We start from the raw sequence: 25,489 nt of genomic DNA, 5'->3' as shown, positions 1-25,489 counted from the left end.
TACTCTGTTTTTACCCTCTTAATCAATCTCTTGGCCCTCCTTTGCTGAATTCTAAACTGCTCCCAATCCTCAGGCTTGCTATTTATCCTAGCTACTTTACATGACTCCTCTTTGGATCTAATACTGTCCTTAATTTCTTTTGTTAGCCATGGTTGGGCCGCTTTTCCTGTTGTGGTCCTTTCTATCCATTCAATCTAGACTCTTCATAATTTTATACACCTCAAGTAAATCTCTCCTCAACCTCCTTTGTTGCCAAGCTAACATTCTCTGTTCCTGGTTATACAGTGATACTTAGCTGTTTACCACTGTTCCTCTGGATAACGAGCCACCTCTTTATTGGTGGCCTTGGACTGCTCAGGTCATCCCCAGGCCTCTCTCGGCTGCGCTGCCCAATGCCTGACTCTGTTATGACTGTTCTGTGTGTAAGGAAGGAGGGTCTTCAAGGTAGCTGCCCCCAATCTGCCATCAGGTGGTTTTTAATTCATTCTTGGGATGTGGGTATCACTGGCAAGGACAGCATTTATTGCCCATTCCTAATCACTCTACTGAATAGTTTGTTATGCCATTTCAGAGGCCATTGCTGTGTGTCTGAAGCTAGACTGGGTGACAGATTTCCCTGCCTAAAAGATAAACCAAATGGGTTTTTAACAACAATCCGGTGGTTTTATGGTCACCACGAGACTAGTTTTTAGTTCCAGAATTATTAATTAATTGAATTTAAATTGCAGCAGCTGCCATGGTGGGATTTGAATCCAGGTCCCCAGAGCATTAGTCTGGGTCTCTGGATTACTAGTGCATTGACATTACCACTGCACCACCATCCTTGCTATAATTGTGTATAATTCACTGGTAGTCACTTTAAATTTGAATTATTACTGCCGCCAGTGTTCAAATTGAAATACACAAGCTTCTGTGAACAAGATCCACAGTTTTCATAATCAATTTACAAGAATCAGATAATCTTCCCCTGTGCATACATATGATTTGCAAAGTCAGTTAGGGATGGATATAGAGAACTATTTAGCACAATGACTTGCTTTGTGCTACAAATAGTCAATTTAGTGAAAAGAGTCTTCAGCAGGCCAACAGCAACTCCACATGTTAAAGCTGAAGGTTGGACAGATCTTGATCTGAGCTGCATGGCCCATCGCACTGCAACAATCTTCTTGGGCATGTGGATGTGTCTGCATGGGCCCTGGTGCCAGCTCAGAGTCACTCTGCTTGATGCCTGTCCCACAGCTTTTTTGTCCGGGTGTCAGCTGCGAGGGGCTGTTGGCTAGGGCCATAGTGCAGAAAGATGGTCTGCTTTCTTGAGGCTTTGAGCAGGCGCAACTGCAGAGGTCAGCAGTTCCTGTCAGTAAGGCGAGTGGCCATGGGTGTGGTCTGCGGGGCTGGTGAAGTCCAGCATGGCTGGTGTAAAAGGGCTGGAGTTAGGAAAGCTCCAGAATGTGGGCAGCTTATGTATGGGTGGTCACTATGTCGGCATTAGCTGTGAGTGTTAGCAGGAGAGGAGGCTTGTCATTGCATATCGGTACATGGATATGCACAGTTGTATGTACATACAGGTGCCTGGCCAATCACATGTGTACATACACATGTACACACACGTACATTTCTGTCTAGAAATTTCAGGATACTGGTCAATCTGTCTCTCAGACCCATGATCAAACCCAGCCATTAGAACATTTTCCCTCCCACATGTATCCCCTGATTGGCCATATATATAGTTAGTGTACTCCATTCTGGAGCGGTTAAGTTCTTCAGACGTATGTGTTCTTGTTAGTTTGACTCCTAATATTAGTTACAATCACCATGGGAATTGTGTTCTACATTTCAGACCAGCTGCCTAATGCATGTTTAATTTTAACTGGTGCAGTTTCACTGTTAGTATTTCACTGTGATCCCTAACACTTTCCTTCCTAACCCAGTGCTGTGAATAGGGCTGTCACAGGCAGTATGTGACTTCTCGGTGTGAAATATCCTTTTTGTCTTTAACAGAAGCCAGGGACTTTGGGGATTCCAGTAGAGGTGCCTGCGGTGAACAAGGTGGAGTCTCAGCTGAGTGCTACCACTTCCAGGGATCCGGTGCACGGGAGTCTGCTAAACTCCAATACTCAGCTGGAAAGAATTCCAGAAGGTAAACTTGTGCAGAACAAGGATTTGGAGCAAGATCGGGTTCCTTGCAAAGATACAAGGGAGACCCCAACAGGATTCGGCGATTGGCTGGAAGAGCAGACGGATGATGAGTTTGGACTGAAGGAGGGAGGGGAGAAAGAATCTGTTTTCCCCAAGGACCCACAGACGCTTATTCTCACTGAGGGTTCACTGGGAGAAAATCCCTCTGTCCCAATGGAGGGAACTGAGGGAAATGACGTCAGCACCAAGAATGGGCCATTTGTCGAGCTTGATTGTTCATATCCAACTCTTGAAAATGGAACACATTTGCTGTGTCTCAATTCAAATCCAATCACACTGGTAGATTCAGGATCTTCTGTTTCTGTCACTCCTACATCTGAGATTGATTGTAACAACGGTGTCATAATTCATGCAAAGAAGGTTTCTGTCATTCAACACCCAGATACAGATGATCAGGACACTTCAGTTAATGATAGACTGAGAGGTAGGATTTCCTCAGAGACAGAGCACGAGGGAGGTTGCGCCCACTCCACAAAATTAGCCACCATAAAGAGAGAAGCCAACTTTGACCTTCGGACTTACCATGTGGAGAAAAAGCCAACAAGGCTTTTTTCTGATGATGAAGGAAAATACCAGACAGTTATCGTTAAAGGAACGGCTGATGATGAAATGCTTGCAAAGGAGAGGAGAGCGATTATTAGAAACCAAGCCATGAAGAAGAACGCCACCATTGCTGAGAGATGGGGTTCAGCAGAGCGATTAGATATGGAGGAGAAACTATCGCTTGATTCCATGCAGAAAGAAGATGAAACTTGTATGTCCAGGATAGAAGCTAATTCATCATCTTTCCCTAAAGAATCCTTCATCGCTCATCCTGAAGGCATCAACACTGAACAAATAAACTTTACTGCTGCTCGGCAGCAGTTCCTCGAGATGGAAAAGTCACAGCAAGTAGTCCCTGGGAGTCCAAGACTCTCTGTTGAACCCTTCAGGATCTCGAACAATTCTCCCAGCTTGTCTGAATCAAGTAATCCTCTTCCCTACAAGGGCACTGGTGTCTTGGGCACAAATGCAGCGGTCACTCTAGAGGCTGTTAGAGTTGATTACATCCCTGATGAAGAGAAGGGGAACATGGATGAGCATTCTACTAAAAGTAATAGCATCTTCATTGCTGAAAAGGTTGCAACTGTGGAAAATCGTGATGGTGAAACCCGGCAGAATCTGCCTGTGTACTCGTCAATAGATGACCTTGACTCTGGACTGGGGGAGATGGTCAATGACTACAGTTATGGGTATACAAGTGATGGTGGGGCATCAAATGAGATGTTGAACATTGGAACTGGTAACAGCGGCGCTTTTGAATCCCCTGACCAGAAGTCGATGCTTGAAACACCCATTGAGAAGGAAATCCGATTGGCAATGGAAAGGGAAGAGAGTCTTCGGAAGGAGCGAGGAATTAGGAAGTTGGGAAGCTCTGAGGAAATGGTGCAAATTAAGACCAAGCCAATGTTATCTCAACTACCTCCAACATCTCCTTTCTCAAAATCAAAAGACAAAAACCGAATGGTCTTTTTTGTTCAGCGAGAAATTGAAATGGATTCAAAGAGGGAAGAGAAGTTGAGACAAGAGGGTAAAGTTAAGGGCTTGTATGATAAAGGAACTGCAGAAGAGGTGGAAAAACGCAAGAAGGTATTTGAACAGCAGATAGATGACGTGCCAGTTGTACCACAGCAATGCTGGCACCCAAAGGCAGCCAGCTTTGCTTCACCGGAATCTCTGGATGTGTCCAACATTCCAGAAGAAAGCAACACAATCCAAGTTAATGCAACAGAATGTAAAGTGATCCTGCAGGAAAGTCCAGAATATCAGCTGTATAGTAAAAGCAGTTCAAAGCTGGACCCCACCACATGTAGCACAGTGATGAGGTTGGCAGAAAGCCAGGCGACTCGTGAGGAAGAGCCTTACATCCTGCGACCATTGAAGTGCCAGGCCACCTTCTTGATTGAGCGGGAAATTGAGGAAGAGCAACGTCGGGAAGAGGAGCTGCGGGCTCGGAGACTGAGGCAGCAGCCTGCTAGGAATCTTTCTTCAAGTAAGTGTATTGGGCTGCATCTTCCAGTGGTAATGATGGTAAAACTGCTGGTATTTGCTGCCATTGCTCCCCTGAAATTGGCAGCAGTGTCTGGAGTCCACAATGCAGAGGATAAGATGGAAATGCAGAAGCTGCTGTCAGTGATTCTGTGTTTCTCCAGGGGTGGGGTTCTTGAGTTGCCCGCACCCCAAACCCAGTTGCAACTTGTTGAATGAGGTGTAACTATGTAATTACTGATAAAAACCACTGACCATAAAAGGCTAATTTTATATTGGTGGAAGTTGAGCTGAATAGTGTCGATTTAAGGAGACACTAGATAAGCATGTGAGGGAGAAGGGAATAGAAGGTTATGCTGATCGCATGAGATGAAGATAGGTGGGAGGAGGCACATATGAAGCACCAATGCTGCATGGAGCAGTTGGGTCGAATGGCCTGTTCCTGTCCTATAGACTCAATGAAAGCTGCAGAGAAGAACCAGAAGCGTAGAACACGATAGAACCAGGGGATTTGCTTCAGCCCACCCATGTTTTATTCTCTGATGTTCTGCGAATTGCCATAGGTTTCCTTAATAGACAATGACCCAAGTTGAGTTTTGTATGGAGGAGTGAGGCTCTGTGTTCCAGCCGAATCTGACTATCCCTCCTTCTCTCCCTCCCACGGTCACTCCCACACTCTCCCTCCCATTACCCCTCCCACACTTACACTGTCTCACTCACATCTTCACTACTGCCCTCCTGCTGTCCCCGCGCTCCCCCCCCGCCCGCGCTCCCCCCCGCCCGCGCTCCCCCCCGCCCGCACTCCCCCCCGCCCGCCCAACCAAAATCCACTGCAACCTGTCCATTTCCAGCTTTATCCGAGGCAACTTCATGAAGGTGAAGGCTTGGAGGGTTCATGAGGTGAGTGTGTTCAAACCTAACTCCTGGATCCAGGCCCGAGAAGGCTCAACAAGCGGGCCCCACCTCCACCCCCACCCCCACCCCCACCCCGAACAACCTTTTCCCAGAGTGCCTGATACCCCCACTCCACCATCACCCAATCATCCCCTCAACACCATCAACAGATCTCAATTCCTATCTCCCCATCCTCACCTTCGATCTCCTAGCTCCCCTCCCAATCGTGGCTCTGCTCAACACTGGATTAATCGGAAGAATTCCCTTTACCCTGAGAGAGTGTGTTTTCTGATGATTGTGTCCCTCAAATCCCAATAGGGTTTCCACACTGTCACAGCCCCAAGTAGCTCTGTTCACACGGACTGGTTTATTTTTCTGTTTCTCTTTTTTTGGGCAGCATGTGTGGCTTTGAGAGAGATTGTGGGTCAGATTTTCTGACTGAGGTTACAAACCCAATGCCCGGGTAAATTCCAGGTCCTGAGCCCACGTCTCAACTCATGCAAAGCTATTTTCAAATACTAATGCCCTAATTGAGTAGATGATGAGTTTGGCCCCAATAGGTGGTGCAGTCAGCCTCCAGGAGGCGGGGGCTCCCTGCCTGACACCAGCAACATAGGCAGATGGTGACAATGATGGGGCAAATACAGCAGGTCGTTCCTTAGGGAAACAGCAGCGTTAAGGCTGAAATAACGCACGTGACTTGGTGCAGGCAGCCCCATGAACAGACACTTTTCCTCAATTAAGAACAATCTTTCAGATCTCCCCGTGATGAACCTAACAACTGGACACTCGTGCCCCAGACTGCTCAGCTTCTCCTAAACCTCTATCAAAATTCCACCCTCTTGCTCCCCCACCACCCTCAGTCTACTAACAAGCTCAATGAGCTGTTAATTGGAGATGATCAACTTCCCATTCCTCCCTATGCCACCCTCTATTTAAACATCATGGTGCGTCCACAAGACGTTGGGATCCAGAGACGACCTCCGGGAACACTATTTTTAAATTGTACCCTCACCCAATTCCAACTGTGGCAATTGAAAATCCTGCCCTGTGTGTTGGTCGATGTGTGCATGAGTATGCATGTGTTGGTGTCTGCTGTGTGTTTGTGTATTGGTGTGTTGGATGTGTATTTGTGTGTCCACTTGTGCTGGGTGTGTGTTTGTGTGTCCACTTGTGCCGGGTATGTGTTTGTGTGTGTCCACTTGTGCCGGGTGTGTGTTTGTGTGTGTCCACTTGTGCCGGGTGTGTGTTTGTGTGTGTCCACTTGTGCCGGGTGTGTGTTTGTGTGTGTCCACTTGTGCCGGGTGTGTGTTTGTGTGTGTCCACTTGTGCCGGGTGTGTGTTTGTGTGTGTCCACTTGTGCCGGGTGTGTGTTTGTGTGTGTCCACTTGTGCCGGGTGTGTGTTTGTGTGTGTCCACTTGTGCCGGGTGTGTGTTTGTGTGTGTCCACTTGTGCCGGGTGTGTGTTTGTGTGTGTCCACTTGTGCCGGGTGTGTGTTTGTGTGTGTCCACTTGTGCCGGGTGTGTGTTTGTGTGTGTCCACTTGTGCCGGGTGTGTGTTTGTGTGTCCATTTGTGCCGGGTGTGTGTTTGTGTGTGTCCACTTGTGCCGGGTGTGCGTTTGTGTGTGTCCACTTGTGCCGGGTGTGTGTTTGTGTGTGTCCACTTGTGCCGGGTGTGTGTTTGTGTGTGTCCACTTGTGCCGGGTGTGTGTTTGTGTGTGTCCACTTGTGCCGGGTGTGTATTGGTGTTATTATGACACAGCTGATGGTAAAGGTTGAGTTATCAAATCCCAGATTGAAACTTGAAACAACTGTTATAACCCATGTTTGCAAATTGTATGTTTCGAGATGCAGGCTTTGAATTCAGTAGCAATAAGACCACCAAGTCTCAAGAGATTTTTTGTAAAACTAAACTAAACATTTATTAATATAAGAAAGATTGTAAACACGTGTACAAAATTACTACTATAATAACTACAAAAATCCCCTAATTAATCTGACTCTCAGTTACATACCCATTAAGGCAACAGTAAAACTCAGATTTAAACAGACACCTGGCAGAGCACACCCTGGACAGTCGCATTCAAAATGAGTTTCTTTCAGCTCTGGGTCCTTGCAGACAGCAACTTGAGGCTAACAGGCTGGAGGCTTCTCTCACTTGTTGGATCTTAAAATGCCTCTCTCTTACACATAATCTCCTTTCTCCTTTATACATATCTTTCTCTTTGAATTTAAAATTTCCATTGTATCATTAGGCTTTTAACTTTACCTCTTCTAACAACAACATCCTTTCATCCCACCAATTTTATTAGTAAGATGAAAAAATAAACACATTGCTTGACGTCTTCTAGCTAGGTGTAAGATTTCACCTGCAGTCTTGAATGGTTTCTTTTAACAAATGCAAATTTACACTTTACCTTCTATTAGACCCTCCTTACATTTACCTAATTAACATCTCAAAACTGCTATACATCAAAGCACCCAGACTAGCTGGCTGTAAGCCCCCCACCCCCCACACATATACACACACACACACACACACACACACACACATATACATATATATATATATATATATATATAGACTCAGACCCCACTAGAACTCTATTTTAAAAAATAATTTCCAATAACATTATAGAATATCTCTTCATGGCAGTGTGTATACTTGTGCTGGGTGCATATTTGTGTGTACCTGTGCTGGGTGCTTATTTATGTGTACCTGTGTTAGGTATATGTTTTGCCTGTATTTATTTTTATGTGGCATTTTTTAACTTAAGGAAATATGTTAACCCTCTGCAGCCAGCGCCTCCACACCAGAGCGCCCAAATTCTACTTTAAATCTGGCGTTTCCTGGACAGCCTTCAAGAGCTGGGGCTTCAGATGGTGACCAAACAAAAAGTTTCCCAGAAATGATTCCGAGCCAGGAAAGGTGGAAGCCGTGGGAGAAAAAGGAAGACTCTTCAGTAAGTTGAAAGTTTAAATAGAAATTCATGCAGATATTCCAAACTGAAAAGACCTTCATGATCTATGTTTAATAACTTGACAGAACAGCTAGAAATAAACTTTCCAGCATCGATAGATGTTGGTTTGTGTGGCAAGGAAGACTGTGATTGGAGTTACAACCTCAAGGACCATTTCCTTTAAACTAGAAGTAACTGGTGGTGGTGAAGAGGTATTTAATGACATCACTATCATTTCTTTATCACTCCAAAGTCTGAACATTTTCAACTTTAATTATTATTATTTTCTTTAAAGGAACAGTTGTGGCTTAAAAACACAGGTACATGAGTAGGCCATTGAGCCCCTCGAGACTGTTCCACCTTTCAATGAGATCATGGTTGCTCCGCAACCTAACTTCATTAATCCATCTTTTCCCTAAATCCCTTAATCTTTGACAAAAATCCGCAAATCTCAGATTTAAAATTACCAATTGATCTAGCATCATTTGCTTTTGGTGGAGGAGAGTTCCAAAATTCTACCCCTCTTTGTGTGTAGAAGTGTTTCATAATTTACCTCCTGAAACTTTTAGACTATGATCTGTAAGCCTAGACTCCCAACCATCCGAAATAGTTTCTCTCTATCTACCCTATCTGTTTCCCTTTAATATCCTGAAAAGGTGCAATATGCAACCCCTTAATCTTCAAAATTCCAAGGAATACAATCTAATTTGTGGAATCTCTCTTCATAATTTAACCTTTGGGGTCCAAGTAACATTCTAATAAGTCTACATTTCACTCTCTCCAAGACCAATATATCTTTCCTGAGATGTTGTGCCCAGAACTTCTCACAGTGACCATTTTGATTATTGTCTGTAGCTATTCATGATGTTTTAATGAACTATGTACCTGGATCTCGAAGTCTCTTTGGACTTCCAGAGTTTCTGGTTTTTCATCATTTTGAAAGTACCTTGTTCTGTCCTTATTAGGTCCAAGTGGATGACATCACATTGAAATCCATTTGCCACAGTTTTGCCCATTCTCTTGATCTATTAGTATCTCTTTATAATTTTATGCTTTTATTCACACTGCTTACAACTGCAACCTGTCTTTGTGTCATCAGCAAATTTGGACCTGTGGCTTTCTTTCCCAGTTGTTAGTAAACACAGTGAACAGTTGGGGCCTAAGCACAGATCCTTGTAGGACACATCCTGCCAATGAGAGTACCTATCCATTATCCCTCCTCTCTGTCTCCTGCAGCTCAGCCAATTTCCAAACCAGGTCAATAATTTCCCTTCAGTCCCATGGGTTTCAGCTTTAGTTAAGAGTCTCTAATGAGGAATTTATTAAATGTTTTCTGGAAATCCATATAACTAACACCCATAGACAGTCCTCTGTCCACTACTTCAATCATCTCTTAAAAAAAAATCAATCCGATTCGCCAGGCATGACCAACCCTTTATAAATCCACATTGGTTCTCTGATCAGCTGAAATTTTTCAAGGTGTTCAGTCACTTGATATTTTAATTATTGACTCTAGTAATTTTCTGACAACAGATGTTGGATTAACAAGTTGTTAATTCCCTGTATACCTCTCTCACCTTTCTTAAATAGTGGAGTGAGATGTTCAAATTTCCAATCTAAAAGAATGGTTCCTGAATAGAGGGAACTGTGGACGATTTAGTTAGGATATCTGCAATGTCCTCACTGACTTCCTGTAAAACCCTGGGTTGGAAATTACCCGGTCTTCGAGATTTGTTACTCTTAACGCCATTAATTTTTACATTACTGTTATTTTGTTTACATTAATTTTGATGAGTCCCAGGGTGTGCTTCAGTGTTTGTTTCATTGGAATGTTGGCATGTTACCCTCCTTCTGTGCTCTAAATACAGACAGGACGTAATTATTCAGTATGTCTGCCATTCCCTTATTTTCATTGACCAGAGTACCATCACCAGTTTTCAAGGAGCTCACATTGGCTTCTATTCTTCAGGAAAGAATCCTGCTCCTGATTGGGGAATTATTTATGAATTTAGGGCTTGATTATAATGTTTCACACAAATAAGCTGTTAGCTTCATTTGTGAAGAATAGGTTTTCAGTTAGGAACCATAGGGTGTTGACATCTGTAAAACTGTAGCCCTTTGTGAGACCTGCCTTTAGAAAAGGAAGAATGGGGGAGATGGTGTAGTCTCTGCTCTTTCCCTTCTCCTTCCCAGTGTGAAGCTCAACATGCTACCCAGTAGCCACCAGCATCGCCTGCTGCCCTTGTAATGATCAACAGGGCAGTTTAAATGGTGCTGTGCACCTACAATGCAGCAAGGGTTAGCAACTATGTGATGACCTCACTGAGATGTCAGAAGATCAACAGGCCTAGTAAACAATTTGAAGATAAATCATAGGTATGACAATTGTGAAACTGAAGTCAGGCAACAGGGGTCACACTGTGTTTGATTTTATTAAAGTTTATTATAATGACATGCCCTCAAAGTCCTGACGCAAGTTTTGTTTTTAACTTTAGTATGCTGGTATTGAGGCTTCTGATGACATCAACATGGAGGTAGTTACCTTTTGTTACTGCCAGCCTTGCTGTCATTCCAGCTTTTGCATACCATAAACTTAGCTCAATTTAACATTCCATATTACTAACTGCTTGGCTGCTGGTTTGCTGGGGAGTGAAGTGTTCTTTAAATAGTGAGTGTCTTGCCATTAATGTCGCTGCTTTTACTAAACCACTTGCAATGACAATTGTTCTGGGTTTTTAATCCCTTCATGTGTCATGGCTGGGCCAGCATTTGTTGCCCATTCCTGATTGTCCTTGAGAAGATGATGGTGAGCTGCCTTGAGTCATGGCAGTCCATGTGATATAGGTCCACTCGCAGTGGTGTTAGAGGGGGAATTCTGGTTTTTGACCCAGTGACAGTGAAGGAACAATGATTATGGTTCCAAATCAAGATAGTGATTGATTTGGAGGGGAACTTACAGAGGGTTGTGTTCCCATGTGTCTGCTACATTTGTCCTACTAGAAGTCGTGGGTTTGGAAGGTCATAATGAACATAGGTAGAAAACCAGATGTCTGGCCATCTGTTTCTGGTGATACAGTTCCCAGAGGGGTTTATTATGAATGCTTGGCTGAGCTCCAATAAAATCCATTAGCTCAGCAGGGGACTGTTTGGTCAAACTGAAGTGGAGCGTTTACTCTGCTTTATTGACACCTTTGAGGTAATAAGTTATTCTTTCTAGATCTCTTTTGTCAATGAATATATGTTTATTTGGACAAGTTTAAGAGGTGTAAAATGGGTAAAGTTTCTGTTACTGATACCATAATGACCCTATTTGATTGACACAATTTTTAGAGGGTTGGGCAGATTTTTTTCAAAGAATGGGTCTCTTTTTCCTTAGCATTTCAATATTTGTGATTATTATTGTCTGGCTTATTGGTTCTGTACATAGTTCACATTGGGTGAGTGGGTATGAAAGGACCATAGAAGTGGCAGGGAGTGGGCTGGGTGGTGAGTGTATGTAGGGGGTGAAGCTAGAAGGCCTAAACACTTTTAATACAACCGGGACAAAGTCCTGAGATCCAAGGTAGACCTTCAAACCAGCCCACCTTGGCAGTTGGCCTGTGACCGCCTATGATCTGCCCTCCTGGGTCAGCAGGTCGATCTCTCCTGCCCCCGAAAGTGAAGATTACATATAACAGGGACCTTTAAACAAGGGCGTGTCTGCTGATTCGGGAAATTTCCCGACGTGAGTTAGCCACCTCAGAAGTGAAAATCCAGCCCACTGTACTACACCCAACTCCACACCCTCTCTCTCACACACTGTTCCACACCCCCTCACACACACTGTACCCCATCCAACTGCCCACCCTTCTCTCTCTCTCTCTCTCTGGCTCTCTCTCTCTCTCTCTCTCTCTCTCTCTGACTCACAAACACTCACTCACTCACTCACTTACTGTGCCCCATCCAACTCCCTACCCCTCACACACACTGTTCCCCATCCAACTCCCTACCCCCTGCACACACTGTACCCCATCCAACTCCCCACCCTCTCTCACACACACTGTATCCCATCCAACGCCACACCCTCTCACACACACTGTCCCCCATCCATCTCCCCACCTTTTCTCTCGCATACACACACTCCAGCCTATCCACCTCACCACCCTTTCACAAAGTGTTCATCTGGAGGGTTTATTTGTTCAAGGCTTGAGGATGGGTGTTTCACGTTCCCCTAGGTTGTCAGTGTAATGTTGGTTGGTAGGGCAGTGGGTGATAATTTCCAATTCTATATTCTGACTTTCTGACTCTTGTTCTAGGTGCTGGAATCTACCAGAGTAACTCGACGTAAGAGTGCAATGGCACAGCGCTGGGAGGCTGGGATGTTCAACAACCATCTGGATGAATGAAGCTATCCTTGTGACCTGAAGTTATATAATTGTAGATATATCTATAGTAATATTCTGAAAAGCACTGCCTGGTGAATAGAAATGAAGTTGCCTCTTGCACTCTGAACTGATTTGACTCTGAGTATTTGTATATACAACTGTATAGATTACCTGTCTGTGTCCTTGGATTCTCAGCTCAGGCCCAATGCCACAGCCTTCCTTTGCTTACAGCCTTATTAAGAGAATGACTCTTGTAGCTGTGAACGAGATGGGAGGCAACTGTTTGGTGGTAACTGACTTTCCTCACCTGTTCCCTTTACACCATTGGATCTCTCAGCTGCCTTTTTTTTTGTTGGAATGAACATATTGGTAAATGTACTTGAAAAGCAGGTCTGAATTAACAAGCCTGGCTTCCATAATGAGAATTATGAATGAAAATCTTTGCTAATTGTTCTTAACAATATCAGTTAATTCTTTGCAGCAAAGCAAATTCCTGCTTGTGTGCCGTTATTTAAAACAAAATCTCATCAATAAATCAGTATCTGTAACAAGTGCATTCACTGGGCAGTTCCACACCGCATGCGTGTACGTGGGCGTGCGTGTACGTGTGTGTATGTGTGCGTGGTGGGGGAAGGTTGGGAGGGTGTAACAAAAACCCAAGTACACTACATCCATTAGTCTCCTTTATCCATCTTTCCTGTTGTCTCTTAAGAAATCCTAACAAATTTGTCGGACACAATTTCCCTTTTATCCTTCCCCGTGTCAACTCTGCTTAATCGCATTGTGATTCTCTAAGTAACATGTCCCTCAGAACAGATTCTAGCATTTGGCCTATGATTGATGTTAGGCTAGCTGGTCTGTAGTTCCCTATTTTCTCTCTCCCTCCTTGCTCAATTTGTGGGGTTATGTTTGCTGATTTCCAATCTTTGGGAATCGTTACAGAATCTAAAGAATTCTGGAAGATCACAACGAATGCACCCACTACCTCTGCAGCTCTGCACTCACCTCTTTTCATCCCTTGGCAGGTCATTTGCACTTAGTCCTTGTTATCTTCTCCAGTATTATGCCTTTACTTATCCTGATTTCATGAAGTTCCTCATTTTCATTAGATCCTTAATTCCCTGTTATTTCCAGACTGTGTACCATGAAATAGATACAAAGTATTTGTTTATTCCTCTACTGTTTCCTTGTTCACAATGATCATTTCCCTGTCTCTGCCTGTAATGGGCCCATGTTTACTTTCACTAACCTCTTCCCACTGACATACCTATAGAACTGTTTACAATCTGTTCTTGTCCATTGTTAGTCTACTCTAATTTTCTCATTCAAAATATCTTTTAATACTTATCACAAACTCTTTTTCCACACTATTGCTACAAATGTGGTTTGCCCAGTCTACATGAAGGTTAAAGTCCTCTATGTTACCCTTAATACATTCACTTTTAATTTCCTGATTTATACACTACCCTACACCACAACTATTGACTGGGAGTTATTCATAGCCGTCTTTCCTCCCTGCCCCCACACTAATGTTTTCTGCCCCTTGCTTTTCTTAGCTCCACCCACAATGATTCTACTCCTTGATTTTCTGAGCTAAGATCCTTTTTCTCCACTGTCTTTATTCCATCCTTTATCAGGGCCAGACGCCATTACACCTTCACCCTTTTCCATTTTGCTGATCTCTTCTAAAAATTAAGTATCCTGGAATATTTAGTTCCTAACATTACAAACATATGAACTTACGAATTTGGAACAGGAGTCGGTTTCAGCCCCTCGGGCCTGCTCCACCATTCAATAAGTTCATGGCTGATCCTATTGTAACCTCAACTCCACAGTCCCATATAACCTTTCACCCCCTTGCTTATCAAGAATCTATCTATCTCTTCCTTATGAGGAAGAGAGTTCCAAAGACTCAATATTCCCTGAGAGAAAAAAAATTCTCCGCATCTCTGTCTTAAGCAGGCAGCCCCAAACAGTGACCCCAAGTTCTAGATTCTCCCACAAGAGGAAACATCCTCTCCACATCCACCCTGTCAAGACCCCTCAGGATCTTATATGTTTCAATCAATTCACCTCTTACTCTTCTAAACTCCAGCGGATACAAGCGTAGCCTGTCTCGAGGGCAATTAGGGATGGGCAATAAATGCTGGACCAGCAAGTGAAGCTCACATCCCATGAATGAATTTTAAAAAATCCTTTCCTCATAAGACAACCTGCCCATTCCAGGTATTAGCCTAGTAAACCTTATCAGAACTGTTTATAATACATTTGCACCCTTCACAGAATCACAGTGCAGAAGAGGCCCTTCGGCCCATCGAGTCTGCACTGACACGTGAGAAACACCTGACCTACCTACCTAATCCCATTTACCAGCATTTGGCCCATAACCTTGAATGTTATGACATGCCAAATGCTCATCCAGGTACTTTTTAAAGGATGTGAGGCAACCTGCCTCCACCACCCTCCCAGGCAGTGCATTCCAGACCGTCACCACCCTCTGGGTAAAAAGGTTTTTCCTCACATCCCCCCTAAACCTCCTGCCCCTCATCTTGAACTTACGCCCCCGTGTGACTGACCCTTCAACTAAGGGGAACAGCTGCTCCCTATCCACCCTGTCCATGCCCCTCATAATCTTGTACACCTCGATCAGGTCACCCCTCAGTCTTCTCTGCTCCAACAAAAACAACCCAAGTCTATCCAACCTCTCTTCATAACTTAAATGTTTCATCCCAGGCAACTTCCTGGTGAATCTCCTCTGCACCCCCTCCAGTGCAATCACATCCTTCCTATAATGTGGTGACCAGAACTGCACACAGTACTCCAGCTGTGGCCTCACCAAGGTTCTACACAACTCCAACATGACCTCCCTACTTTTGTAATCTATGCCTTGATTGATAAAGGCAAGTGTCCCATATGCCTTTTTCACCATTGTGCTGAGAGGGATTGCACTGGGAATGTGGTGCTGGGAGAAATTTTACTGGGAGGGAGTGCACTGGGAGCAGTATTACTAGGAGGGACTGCACTGGGAGCAATTGCAGTGGTAGGGATTGCACCTGGAGGGATTGCACTGAGAAGGGATTGCACTCAGTAGGGTTGCACTGGGAGGAATTGCACTGAGAGGAATTGCACTAGCAGGGATTACACTAGGAGGGATTGCACTGGGAGGGATCACACTGGGAGGGATTGCACTTGAAGTGCTTGGTCTTGGCAGGATTACACTGGAAGCGATTCCACTGGGAGGAATTGCACCGAGAGGGATTTCACTGGGAGCAATTGCACTTGGAGCGAATGCGCAGTTAGGCATTGCACAGGGAGGTTTTGCACTGAGAGGAATAACACTGGGAAGGATTGCACTGGGAGGAATTGCAGGGAGAGGAATTGCACTGGCAGGGATTACACTAGGAGGGATTGCATTGGGAGGGAGCACACTGGGAGGGATCACACTGGTAAGGATTGCACTTGAAGTGCAATCTTGGTCTTGGCAGGATTGCACTGGGAGGAATTGCACTGAGAGGGATTTCACTGGGAGGGATTGCACTGGGGGCGATTGCATTGGGAGGGATTTTACTTGGAGCAATTGTACTAGGAAGGATAGCACTGGGAGGGATTGCACTGGCTGTGTATGCACCTGGAGGGATTGCACTGGGAAGGGACTTCATTGAGAGGGGTTGCACTGGGAAGAATTGCACTGGGAGCATTTGCATTAGGAGGGACTGTACTGGGAGCAATTGCACTGAGAGCAATTCCAGTGGGAGGGATTACACTGAGAGGGATTGCTCTGGGATGGATTGCATTGGGAGGGATAACACTGAGAGGGATTGCACTGAGAGTGATTGCACTGGGAGCAATTGCACTTGGAGGGACTGCACTTGGAGGGATTACAATAAGGGATTAGACGGAGAGGGATTGCACTGGGAGCAATAGCACTGGGGGCGATTGCACTGGGACGGATTGTATTTGGAGCAATTGTACTGGGAAGGATTGCACTGGGAGCAATTGCATTGGGAGGGATTGCGCTGAGAGCAATTGCACAGGAAGCAATTGCACTCAGAGAAATTCCACTGGGAAATATTACAGTGAGTGAGATTACATTGAGAGGGATTGCACTGGGAGCAATTGCACTAGGAGGGAATGCAATGGGAGCAATTGACTTGGGAGGGATGGCACTGGAATGGATTGCTCTGGGAGGGATCGCACTTGGAATGATTGAACTGAAAACAATTGCACTGGGCTGGATTACACTGAGAGGGATGACACTGGGAGGTTTTGAACTGAGAGTTATTGCACTGTGAGGCATTGTACTGGGAGGGATTGCACTGGGAGGGACTTTACTTGGTGCAATTGTACTAGGAAGGATTGCACTGGGAGCAATTGCAGTGGGAGGGATTGCATTGAGAGCAATTCCACTAGGAGGGGTTTCAGTGAGAAGTATTATGCTGAGAGGGATTGCACTAGGAGGGATTGTACTGGGAGCAATTGCACTTGGAAGTATAGCACTGGGATGGATTGCACTGGGGGGGCATTGTACAGGGAGTGGTTGCACTGGGAGCGATTGCAATGATTACAATTGCACTGGGAAGGACTGCATTGGGATTGATTGTACTGAGAGCAATTGCACTAAGAGTGATTGCACTGGGAGAGATTGTACTGAGCGGGATTGGACTGGGAGGGGTATTACTGGGAGGAGTTACACTGAAAGGAATTACACTGGGATGGATTGCACTGGGAGCAATTGTCCTGGGAGAGATGGCACTGGAATGGATTGCTCTGGGAGGGATCGCACTTGGAGTGATTGAACTGAGAACAATTGCACTGGGCTGGATTACACTGAGAGGGATGACACTGGGAGGTTTTGAACTGAGAGTTATTGCACTGTGAGGCATTGTACTGGGAGGGATTGCATTGGGAGGGATTGTAATGGTAATGATCACGCTGCTAGGGATTGCACTGAACGCAATTGCACTGAGAGTAATTCCACTGGTAGGGATTACAATAAGAGGGATTAGACTGAGAGGGATTGCACTGGAAATGATAGCACTGAGGGCGATTGCACTTGGAGGGATTTTACTTGAAGCAATTGTATTAGGAAGCATTGCACTGGGAGCAGTTGCACTGGGAGGGATTGAACTGGTAGTGTTTGCACCTCGAGGGATTGCACTGGGAAGAGACTGCACTGAGGGGATGCACTGGGAGCATTTGCACTGGGAGGGACTGCACTGGGAGCAATTGCACTGGGAGTGATTGAACTGAGAGCAATTCCACTGGGAGGGATTACATTGAGAGGGATTGTACTGGCAGTAATTGCACTGGGAGGGATTGCATTCAGAAGGATAACACTGAGGGGTTGCACTGAGAGTGATTGCACTGGGAGGGATTGCACTGGGCATGTTTGCACTGAGAATGATTGTACTAGTAGCAATTGCACTGAGAGCAATTCCACTGGGAGAGATTAGACTGAGAGGGATTACACTGGGAGCGATAGCACTGGGGGCGATTGCACTGGGTGGGATTGTACCTGGAGCAATTGTACTGGGAAGGATTGCACTGGGGGCATTTGCACAGGAAGCAATTACACTAAGATAAATTCCACTGGGAAATATTACAGTGAGTAGGATTACATTGAGAGGGATTGCACTGGGATGGATTGCACTGAGAGCAATTGCACTAGGAGGGATTGCACTGGGAGGGATTGCATTGAGAGCAATTGCACTGGGAGCAATTTCACTGACAGCAATTCCACTGGGAGGGGTTACAGTGAGAGGTATTATGCTGAGAGGGATTGCAGTGGGAGGGATTGTACTGGGAGCAATTGCACTGGGAAGTATAGCACTGGGATGGATTGCACTGGGGGCAGTTGCAATGAGAGGGATTGTACTAGGAGGGATTGCACTGATATGGATTTCACTGGGGGGTATGTTACAGGGAGCAATTCCACTGAGAGGGATTGCAATGGGAACAATTGCACTGGGAAGGATTGCATTGAGATCGATTGTACTGAGAGCAATTGCACTAAGATTGATTGCACTGGGAGGGATTGCACTGAGAGGAATTGAACTGAGAGGGACTGTACTGGGAGTGATCACACTGAGAAAGATTGCACTGGGAGTGATTACACTGAGAGGAATTGCACTGGGAGAGATTGCACTGGGAACATTTGCACTTGGAGGGATATTACTGTGTGGGATTGGACTGGGAGGGGCATTACTGGGAGGAGTTACACTGAGAGGGTTTACACTGAGAGGGATTGCACTGGGAGGGATTGTACTGGCAGCAATTGCACTGGGAAGTATAGCACTGGGATGGATTGCACTGAGGGCAATTGCAATGTGAGGGATCGTACTAGGAGGGATCGCACTGATATGGATTGCACTGGGGAAATCATACAGTGAGTGATTGCATTGGGAGGGATTGCAATGGGAACAATTACACTGGGAAGGATTGCAGTGGGATTAATTGTACTGAGAGTAATTGCACTAAGAGTGACTGCACTGGGAGGGATTGCACTGAGAGGAATTGCACTGGCAGGGATTGCACTGGGAACATTTACACTTGGAGGGATTGTACTGAGTGGGATTGGACTGGGAGGGGTATTACTTGGAGGAGTTACACTGAGAGGGATTACACTGCGATGGATTGCATGAGCAATTGAACTGAAAACAATTCCACTGGGCTGGATTACTCTGAGAGGGATGGCACTGGGAAGTCTTGCACTGGGAGTTATTGCACTGTGAGACATTGTACTGGGAGGGATTGAACTGGTAGTGATCACACTGCTAGGGATTGCACAGGAAGGGATTGCACTGGGAGCAGTTTTTCCAGGAAGGATTGCAGTGGGACCAATTGCACTGGTAGTGATTGCACTGGGAGTGATTGTACTTGGAGCAATTGCACTGACAGAAATTCCACTGGGAAATGTTACAGTGAGAGGGATTACAGTGAGAGGGATTGCACTGGGAGCAATTGCACTAGGAGGGATTGCACTGGGAGGGTTTGCATTGAAAGCAATTGCACAGGGAGCAATTCCACTGGGAAATATTACAGTGAGTGGGATTACATTGAGAGGGATTGCACTGGGACGGATCGCACTGGGAGCAATTGCACTAGGAGGGATTGCACTGGGAGGGATTGTATTGAGAGCAATTGCACTGGGAGCAATTGCACTGAGAGCAATTCCACTGGGAGGGATTATAGTGAGGGAGATTGCACTGGGAAGGATTGCAGTGGGATCAATGAAACCGGGAGGGATTGTGCTGGGAGCAATTGCACTGGGAAGTATAGCACTCGGATGGATTGCACTGGGAGCAATTACAATTAGAGGGATTGCACTGGGAGGGATTGCACTGCGAGCAATTGAACTGGGAGGGATTGTATTGGGAGGGATCGCACTGAAAGCGATTGCACTGGGAGCGATTGCATTGGGAGCAATTGAACTGGGAGGGAAGGCACTAGAATCGATTGCACTGGGCTGGATTGCACTGGGAGTGATTGAACTGGGAAGGATTGTACTGGTAGGGATTGCACTGCTAGGGATTGCACTGGGAGGGATCACAGCGAGGACGGTTTCATGGGGAGCGATTGCACTGGGAACAATTGAACACTTGGTCCAATTGTACTGGGATCAATTGCACTGGGAGGGATTGCACTGGGAGTGATTGCACTGGGAGTGATTGCACTGGGAGCAATTGCACTGACAGAAATTCCACTGGGAAATATTACAGTGAGTGGGATATACATTTAGAGGGATTGCACTGGGACGGATTGCACTGGGAGCAATTGCACTAGGAGGGATTGCACTGGGAGGGATTGTATTGAGAGCAATTGCACTGAGAGCAATTCCACTGGGAGGGATTACAGTGAGGGGGATTGCACTGGGAAGGATTGCAGTGGGATCAATGAAACCGGGAGGGATTGTGCTGGGAGCAATTGCATTGGGAAGTACAGCACTCAGATGGATTGGACTGGGAGCAATTACAATTAGAGGGATTGCACTGGGAGGGATTGCACTGCGAGCAATTGAACTGGGAGGGATTGTATTGGGAGGGATCACACTGAAAGCGATTGCACTGGGAGCGATTGCATTGGGAGCAATTGAACTGGGAGGGAAGGCACTAGAATTGATTGCACTGGGCTGGATTGCACTGGGAGTGATTGAACTGGGAAGGATTGTACTGGTAGGGATCGCACTGCTAGGGATTGCACTGGGAGGGATCACAGCGAGGACGGTTTCATGGGGAGCGATTGCACTGGGAACAATTGAACTGGGGGGAATGGCACTGGAATGGATTGCACTGGGAGCAATTGAACAGGGAGTGATTGTACTGGGAGGGATCACACTGAGAGCAATTGCACTAGGAACAATTGCACTGGGAGCAATTGGACGGGGAGGGATGGCACTGGAATGGATTGCACTGAGAAGGGTTGTACTGGTATGGTGCTGGCAGTCTTTTCATCGGGTGGGATTACATTGTGAGTGATTCCACTGAGAGCAATTGCACTGGGACGAATTACACTGAGAGGGATTGCACCCGAAGGGATTGCACTGAATGGGATTGCACTGGGAGCCATTGTACTGAGAGCGATTGCACTGGGAAGGATTGCACTGGGAGGGCTTGCACTGGGAGCAATTTTACAGGAAGGGATTTCACTGAGAGGGATTGCACTGGGAACAATTGCACTGGGAACGATTGCACTGGGAGCAATTGTACTGTGAGGGATTGCACTGGGAGCAATTTTACCAGGAGAGATTGCACTGAGAGGGATTGCACTGGGAGCAATTGCACTGGGAGTGATTACACTGGGATTTTTGGACTCGGCAGGCTTGCACTGGGAGAAATTCCGCTGGGAGGAATTGCACAGAGAGATTGCACTGGGAACAATTGTACTGGAATCAATTGCACTGAGAGGGATTGCAATGGGAGCAATTGCACTGGGAGTGATTGCACTGGAAGTGTTTGGACTCGGGCGGCATTGCACTGGAAGTGATTCCACTGGGAGGAATTGCACTGAGAGGGATCGCACTGGGAGCAATTGCACTCGGAACAATTGTATTGGAGCAATTGCACTCAGAGGGATTGCATTGGGAGCAATTGTACTGTGAGGGATTGCACTGGGAGCAATTTTACCAGGAGGGATTGCACTGGGAACAATTGCACTGTGAGTGATTACCCTTGGAGGGATTGTGCTGGGAGTGATTACACTGGGAGTGATTGCACTGGGAGCAATTGCACTGGGAGGGATTTCACTGAGAGCAATTGCACTGGGAGCAAATGCATTGAGTGTGGTTTCACTGGGAGGAATTGCACTGGGAGCAAATGCACCGAGTGGAATTGCACTGGGAGGAATTGCACTGGGAGCAATTGCACAGGGAGTGATTACACTGGAAGTATTTGGACTCGGCAGGATTGCACTGGGAGCGATTCCACTGGGAGAAATTGCACAAAGAGGGATTGCACTTGGTCCAATTGTACTGGGATCAATTGCACTGGGAGGGATTGCACTGGGAGTGATTGCACTGGGAGCAATTGCACTGACAGAAATTCCACTGGGAAATATTACAGTGAGTGGGATTACATTGAGAGGGATTGCACTGGGACGGATCGCACTGGGAGCAATTGCACTAGGAGGGATTGCACTGGGAGGGATTGTATTGAGAGCAATTGCACTGGGAGCAATTGCACTGAGAGCAATTCCACTGGGAGGGATTATAGTGAGGGAGATTGCACTGGGAAGGATTGCAGTGGGATCAATGAAACCGGGAGGGATTGTGCTGGGAGCAATTGCACTGGGAAGTATAGCACTCAGATGGATTGCACTGGGAGCAATTACAATTAGAGGGATTGCACTGGGAGGGATTGCACTGCGAGCAATTGAACTGGGAGGGATTGTATTGGGAGGGATCGCACTGAAAGCGATTGCACTGGTAGCGATTGCATTGGGAGCAATTGAACTGGGAGGGAAGGCACTAGAATCGATTGCACTGGGCTGGATTGCACTGGGAGTGATTGAACTGGAAAGGATTGTACTGGTAGGGATCGCACTGCTAGGGATTGCACTGGGAGGGATTGCACTGGAAGGGATCACAGCGAGGACGGTTTCATGGGGTGTGATTGCACTGGGAACAATTGAACTGGGAGGAATGGCACTGGAATGGATTGCACTGGGAGCAATTGAACGGGGAGTGATTGTACTGGGAAGGATCACACTGAGAGCAATTGCACTAGGAACAATTGCACTGGGAGCAATTGGACGGGGAGGGATGGCACTGGAATGGATTGCACTGGGAGGGGTTGTACTGTGAGGGATTGCGCTGGAAGGTATGGTGCTGGCAGTCTTTTCATCGGGCGGGATTACATTGGGAGTGATTCCTCTGAGAGCAATTGCACTGGGATGAATTACACTGAGAGGGATTGCACCCGAAGGGATTGCACTGAATGGGATTGCACTGGGAGCCATTGTACTGAGAGCGATTGCACTGGGAAGGATTGCACTGGGAGGGCTTGCACTGGGTGGGATTGCACTGGGAGCAATTTTACAGGAAGGGATTTCACTGAGAGGGATTGCACTGGGAACAATTGCACTGGGAACGATTGCACTGGGAGCAATTGTACTATGAGGGATTGCACTGGGAGGGATTGCACTGGGAGCAATTTTACCAGGAGAGATTGCACTGAGAGGGATTGCACTGGGAGCAATTGCACTGGGAGTGATTACACTGGAATTTTTGGACTCGGCAGGCTTGCACTGGGAGCAATTCCGCTGGGAGGAATTGCACAGAGAGATTGCACTGGGAACAATTGTACTGGAATCAATTGCACTGGGAGCAATTGTACTGTGAGGGATTGCACTGGGAGGGACTGCACTGGGAGCAACTTTACTTGGAAGGATTACACTGAGAGGGATTGCACTGGGAGCAATTGTACTGATAGTGATTGCACTGGAAGTGTTTGGACTCGGGCGGCATTACACTGGAAGTGATTCCACTGGGAGCAATTGCACTCAGAGGGATTGCACTGGGAGCAATTGTACTGTGAGGGATTGCACAGGGAGCAATTTTACCAGGAGGGATTGCACTGATAGGGATTGCACTGGGAGCAATTGCACTGGGAGTGATTATCCTTGGAGGGATTGCGCTGGGAGTGATTGCACTGGGAGTGATTGCACTGGGAGCAATTGCACTGGGAGGGATTTCACTGACAGCAATTGCACTGGGAGCAAATGCACCGAGTGGGATTGCACTGGGAGCAATTGCACTGGGAGTGATTACACTGGAAGTATTTGGACTCGGCAGGATTGCACTGGGAGCGATTCCGCTGGGAGAAATTGCACAAAGAGGGATTGCACTGGGTCCAATTGTACTGGGATCAATTGCACTGGGAGGGATTGCACTGGGAGTGATTGCATTGGGAGCAATTGCACTGGGAACAGTTTCACTGGGAGGGATTTCACTGAGAGCAATTGCACTGGGAGCAAATGCATTGAGTGGGGTTTCACTGGGAGGAATTGCACTGGGAGCAAATGCACCGAGTGGGATTGCACTGGGAGGAACTGCACTAAGAGCGATTGCACAGGTAGGTATTGCCCTCGGAGGCTTTGCACTGAGAGGGATTGCACTGGGAGCAATTCCACTGGGAGTTGAGTTCCATCAAAGGAAACAGTTGCCAAGTGAGACTGTTGCAGATTACATTCTTGGGTTAAAGAAACTATCTTGCCAGTTTGGATATATCACACACTTAGAAATCAAGATTAGACACACTTTCATAGGAGGTCTAAAGAACAATAAAATCTACTGTAAGCTTTTGAGCAATTAAATAAGCTGACATGGGAGGAGGATAGCAATGAAGCCACAGCCACTGAAATGGCAGAGATTTGGAGATTGTAACCAAGTCTGAGGAATGCCCACTGGGTTTCAGTCAGATCCAGCCACAACGGCCCATTTCACCATCTTAGAGTCAGAAATTTAGATAATGCCATTGACAGGGTACCCACCAATCCTCTAAATGCCCCAATTTCTGGTGAAAGTGCTATGCCTGTGGGAAAATCAGTCACACCCAGCTGGTATGCAGCAGTATTATTAAGGAGGTAGTAACTGGACATTTAGAAACTCACAATGCAATCAAACAGAGTCAACATGGTTTTGTGAAAGGGAAATCATGTTTGACAAATTTATTTGAGTTTTTTGAGGATGTAAATTGCGGAATTGATAAAGAGGAACCAGTAGATGAGGTGTATTTGGATTTCCAAAAGGCATTTGATAAGGTGCCACATAAAAGGTTACTGCTCTTGGTGATAGGGCGACATATTAGCATGGACGGAGGGTTGCCTCACTAACAGGAAACTGAGTTGGGATAAATGGGTCATTTTCAGATGGCAAACTGTAACTAGTGGAGTGCTGCATGGATCAGTGCTGGGGCCTGAACTAGTTAAAATCTACATTAATCACTTGGATGAAGGGACTGAGTGTATTGTAGCCAAATTTTCTGACTATATGAAGATAGGTAGGAAAGCGAGTTGTGAGGATGATACAAAGGATCTGAAAAGAGATATAGACAGGTTAAGACAGGTTTTGCCGCTGTTATAGACAGCGGGCAAAAAATTGGCTGATGGAGCATAATGTGGGAAAATGTGAGTTTGTCCACTTTGGCAGGAAGAATAGAAAAGCAGCATATTATTAAAATGGAGAAACATTGCAGAATGCTGCAGTACCGAGGGATCTGGGTGTTCTGGTACATGGCATGTGCCATGTCACAATAAGGCATATGGAATGCTCTCCTTCATTGGCAGAGGTATAGAATATAAAAGTAAGGATATAATGCTGGAATTGTATAAAACACTGGTGAGGCCACAACTGGAGTATTGTGTGCAGTTCTGGTCACCACATTACAGGAAGGACGTAATAGCTCTGGAGAGAGTGCAGAGGAGGTTTACAAGAATGTTGCCAGGGTTAGAAAAGTGTAGCTACGAGGAGAGATCGGGTAGGTTGGGATTATTTTCCTTAGAACAAAGAAGGCTGAGAGGTGACTTGATTGAGGTGTACAAAATTATGAGGG

At 46.1% G+C, this 25,489-nt stretch overlaps 2 protein-coding genes across 7 annotated transcripts in view; both read left to right on the top strand.

Moving 5' to 3' along the window:
* Positions 1–12,994, top strand: part of LOC144688702 (PALM2-AKAP2 fusion protein-like) — a 95,080-nt gene extending 82,086 nt beyond the window's left edge. For 5 of the 6 annotated variants that reach the window (XM_078555556.1, XM_078555558.1, XM_078555560.1 and 2 more), the window contains 4 exons: positions 1,999–4,228; positions 7,919–8,082; positions 10,575–10,613; positions 12,375–12,994. In XM_078555556.1, the coding sequence (XP_078411682.1) occupies positions 1,999–4,228; positions 7,919–8,082; positions 10,575–10,613; positions 12,375–12,464 (2,523 nt within the window). In that variant the 3' untranslated portion in view covers positions 12,465–12,994. The remainder of the gene's footprint in view (positions 1–1,998; positions 4,229–7,918; positions 8,083–10,574; positions 10,614–12,374) is intronic. The other variant, XM_078555557.1, reaches the window with a different exon arrangement.
* LOC144688703 (DNA-binding protein RFX2-like) overlaps positions 1–25,489 on the top strand; it is a 911,596-nt gene that overhangs the window by 380,589 nt on the left and 505,518 nt on the right. The window lies entirely within an intron of this gene.

Source organism: Cetorhinus maximus, chromosome 13 (assembly GCF_964194155.1).
Source record: "Cetorhinus maximus chromosome 13, sCetMax3.hap1.1, whole genome shotgun sequence".
Lineage (NCBI taxonomy): Eukaryota > Metazoa > Chordata > Chondrichthyes > Lamniformes > Cetorhinidae > Cetorhinus > Cetorhinus maximus.
Note: the sequence above shows the minus strand (reverse complement) of the source record. Positions and strands in the feature narration are given on the sequence as shown.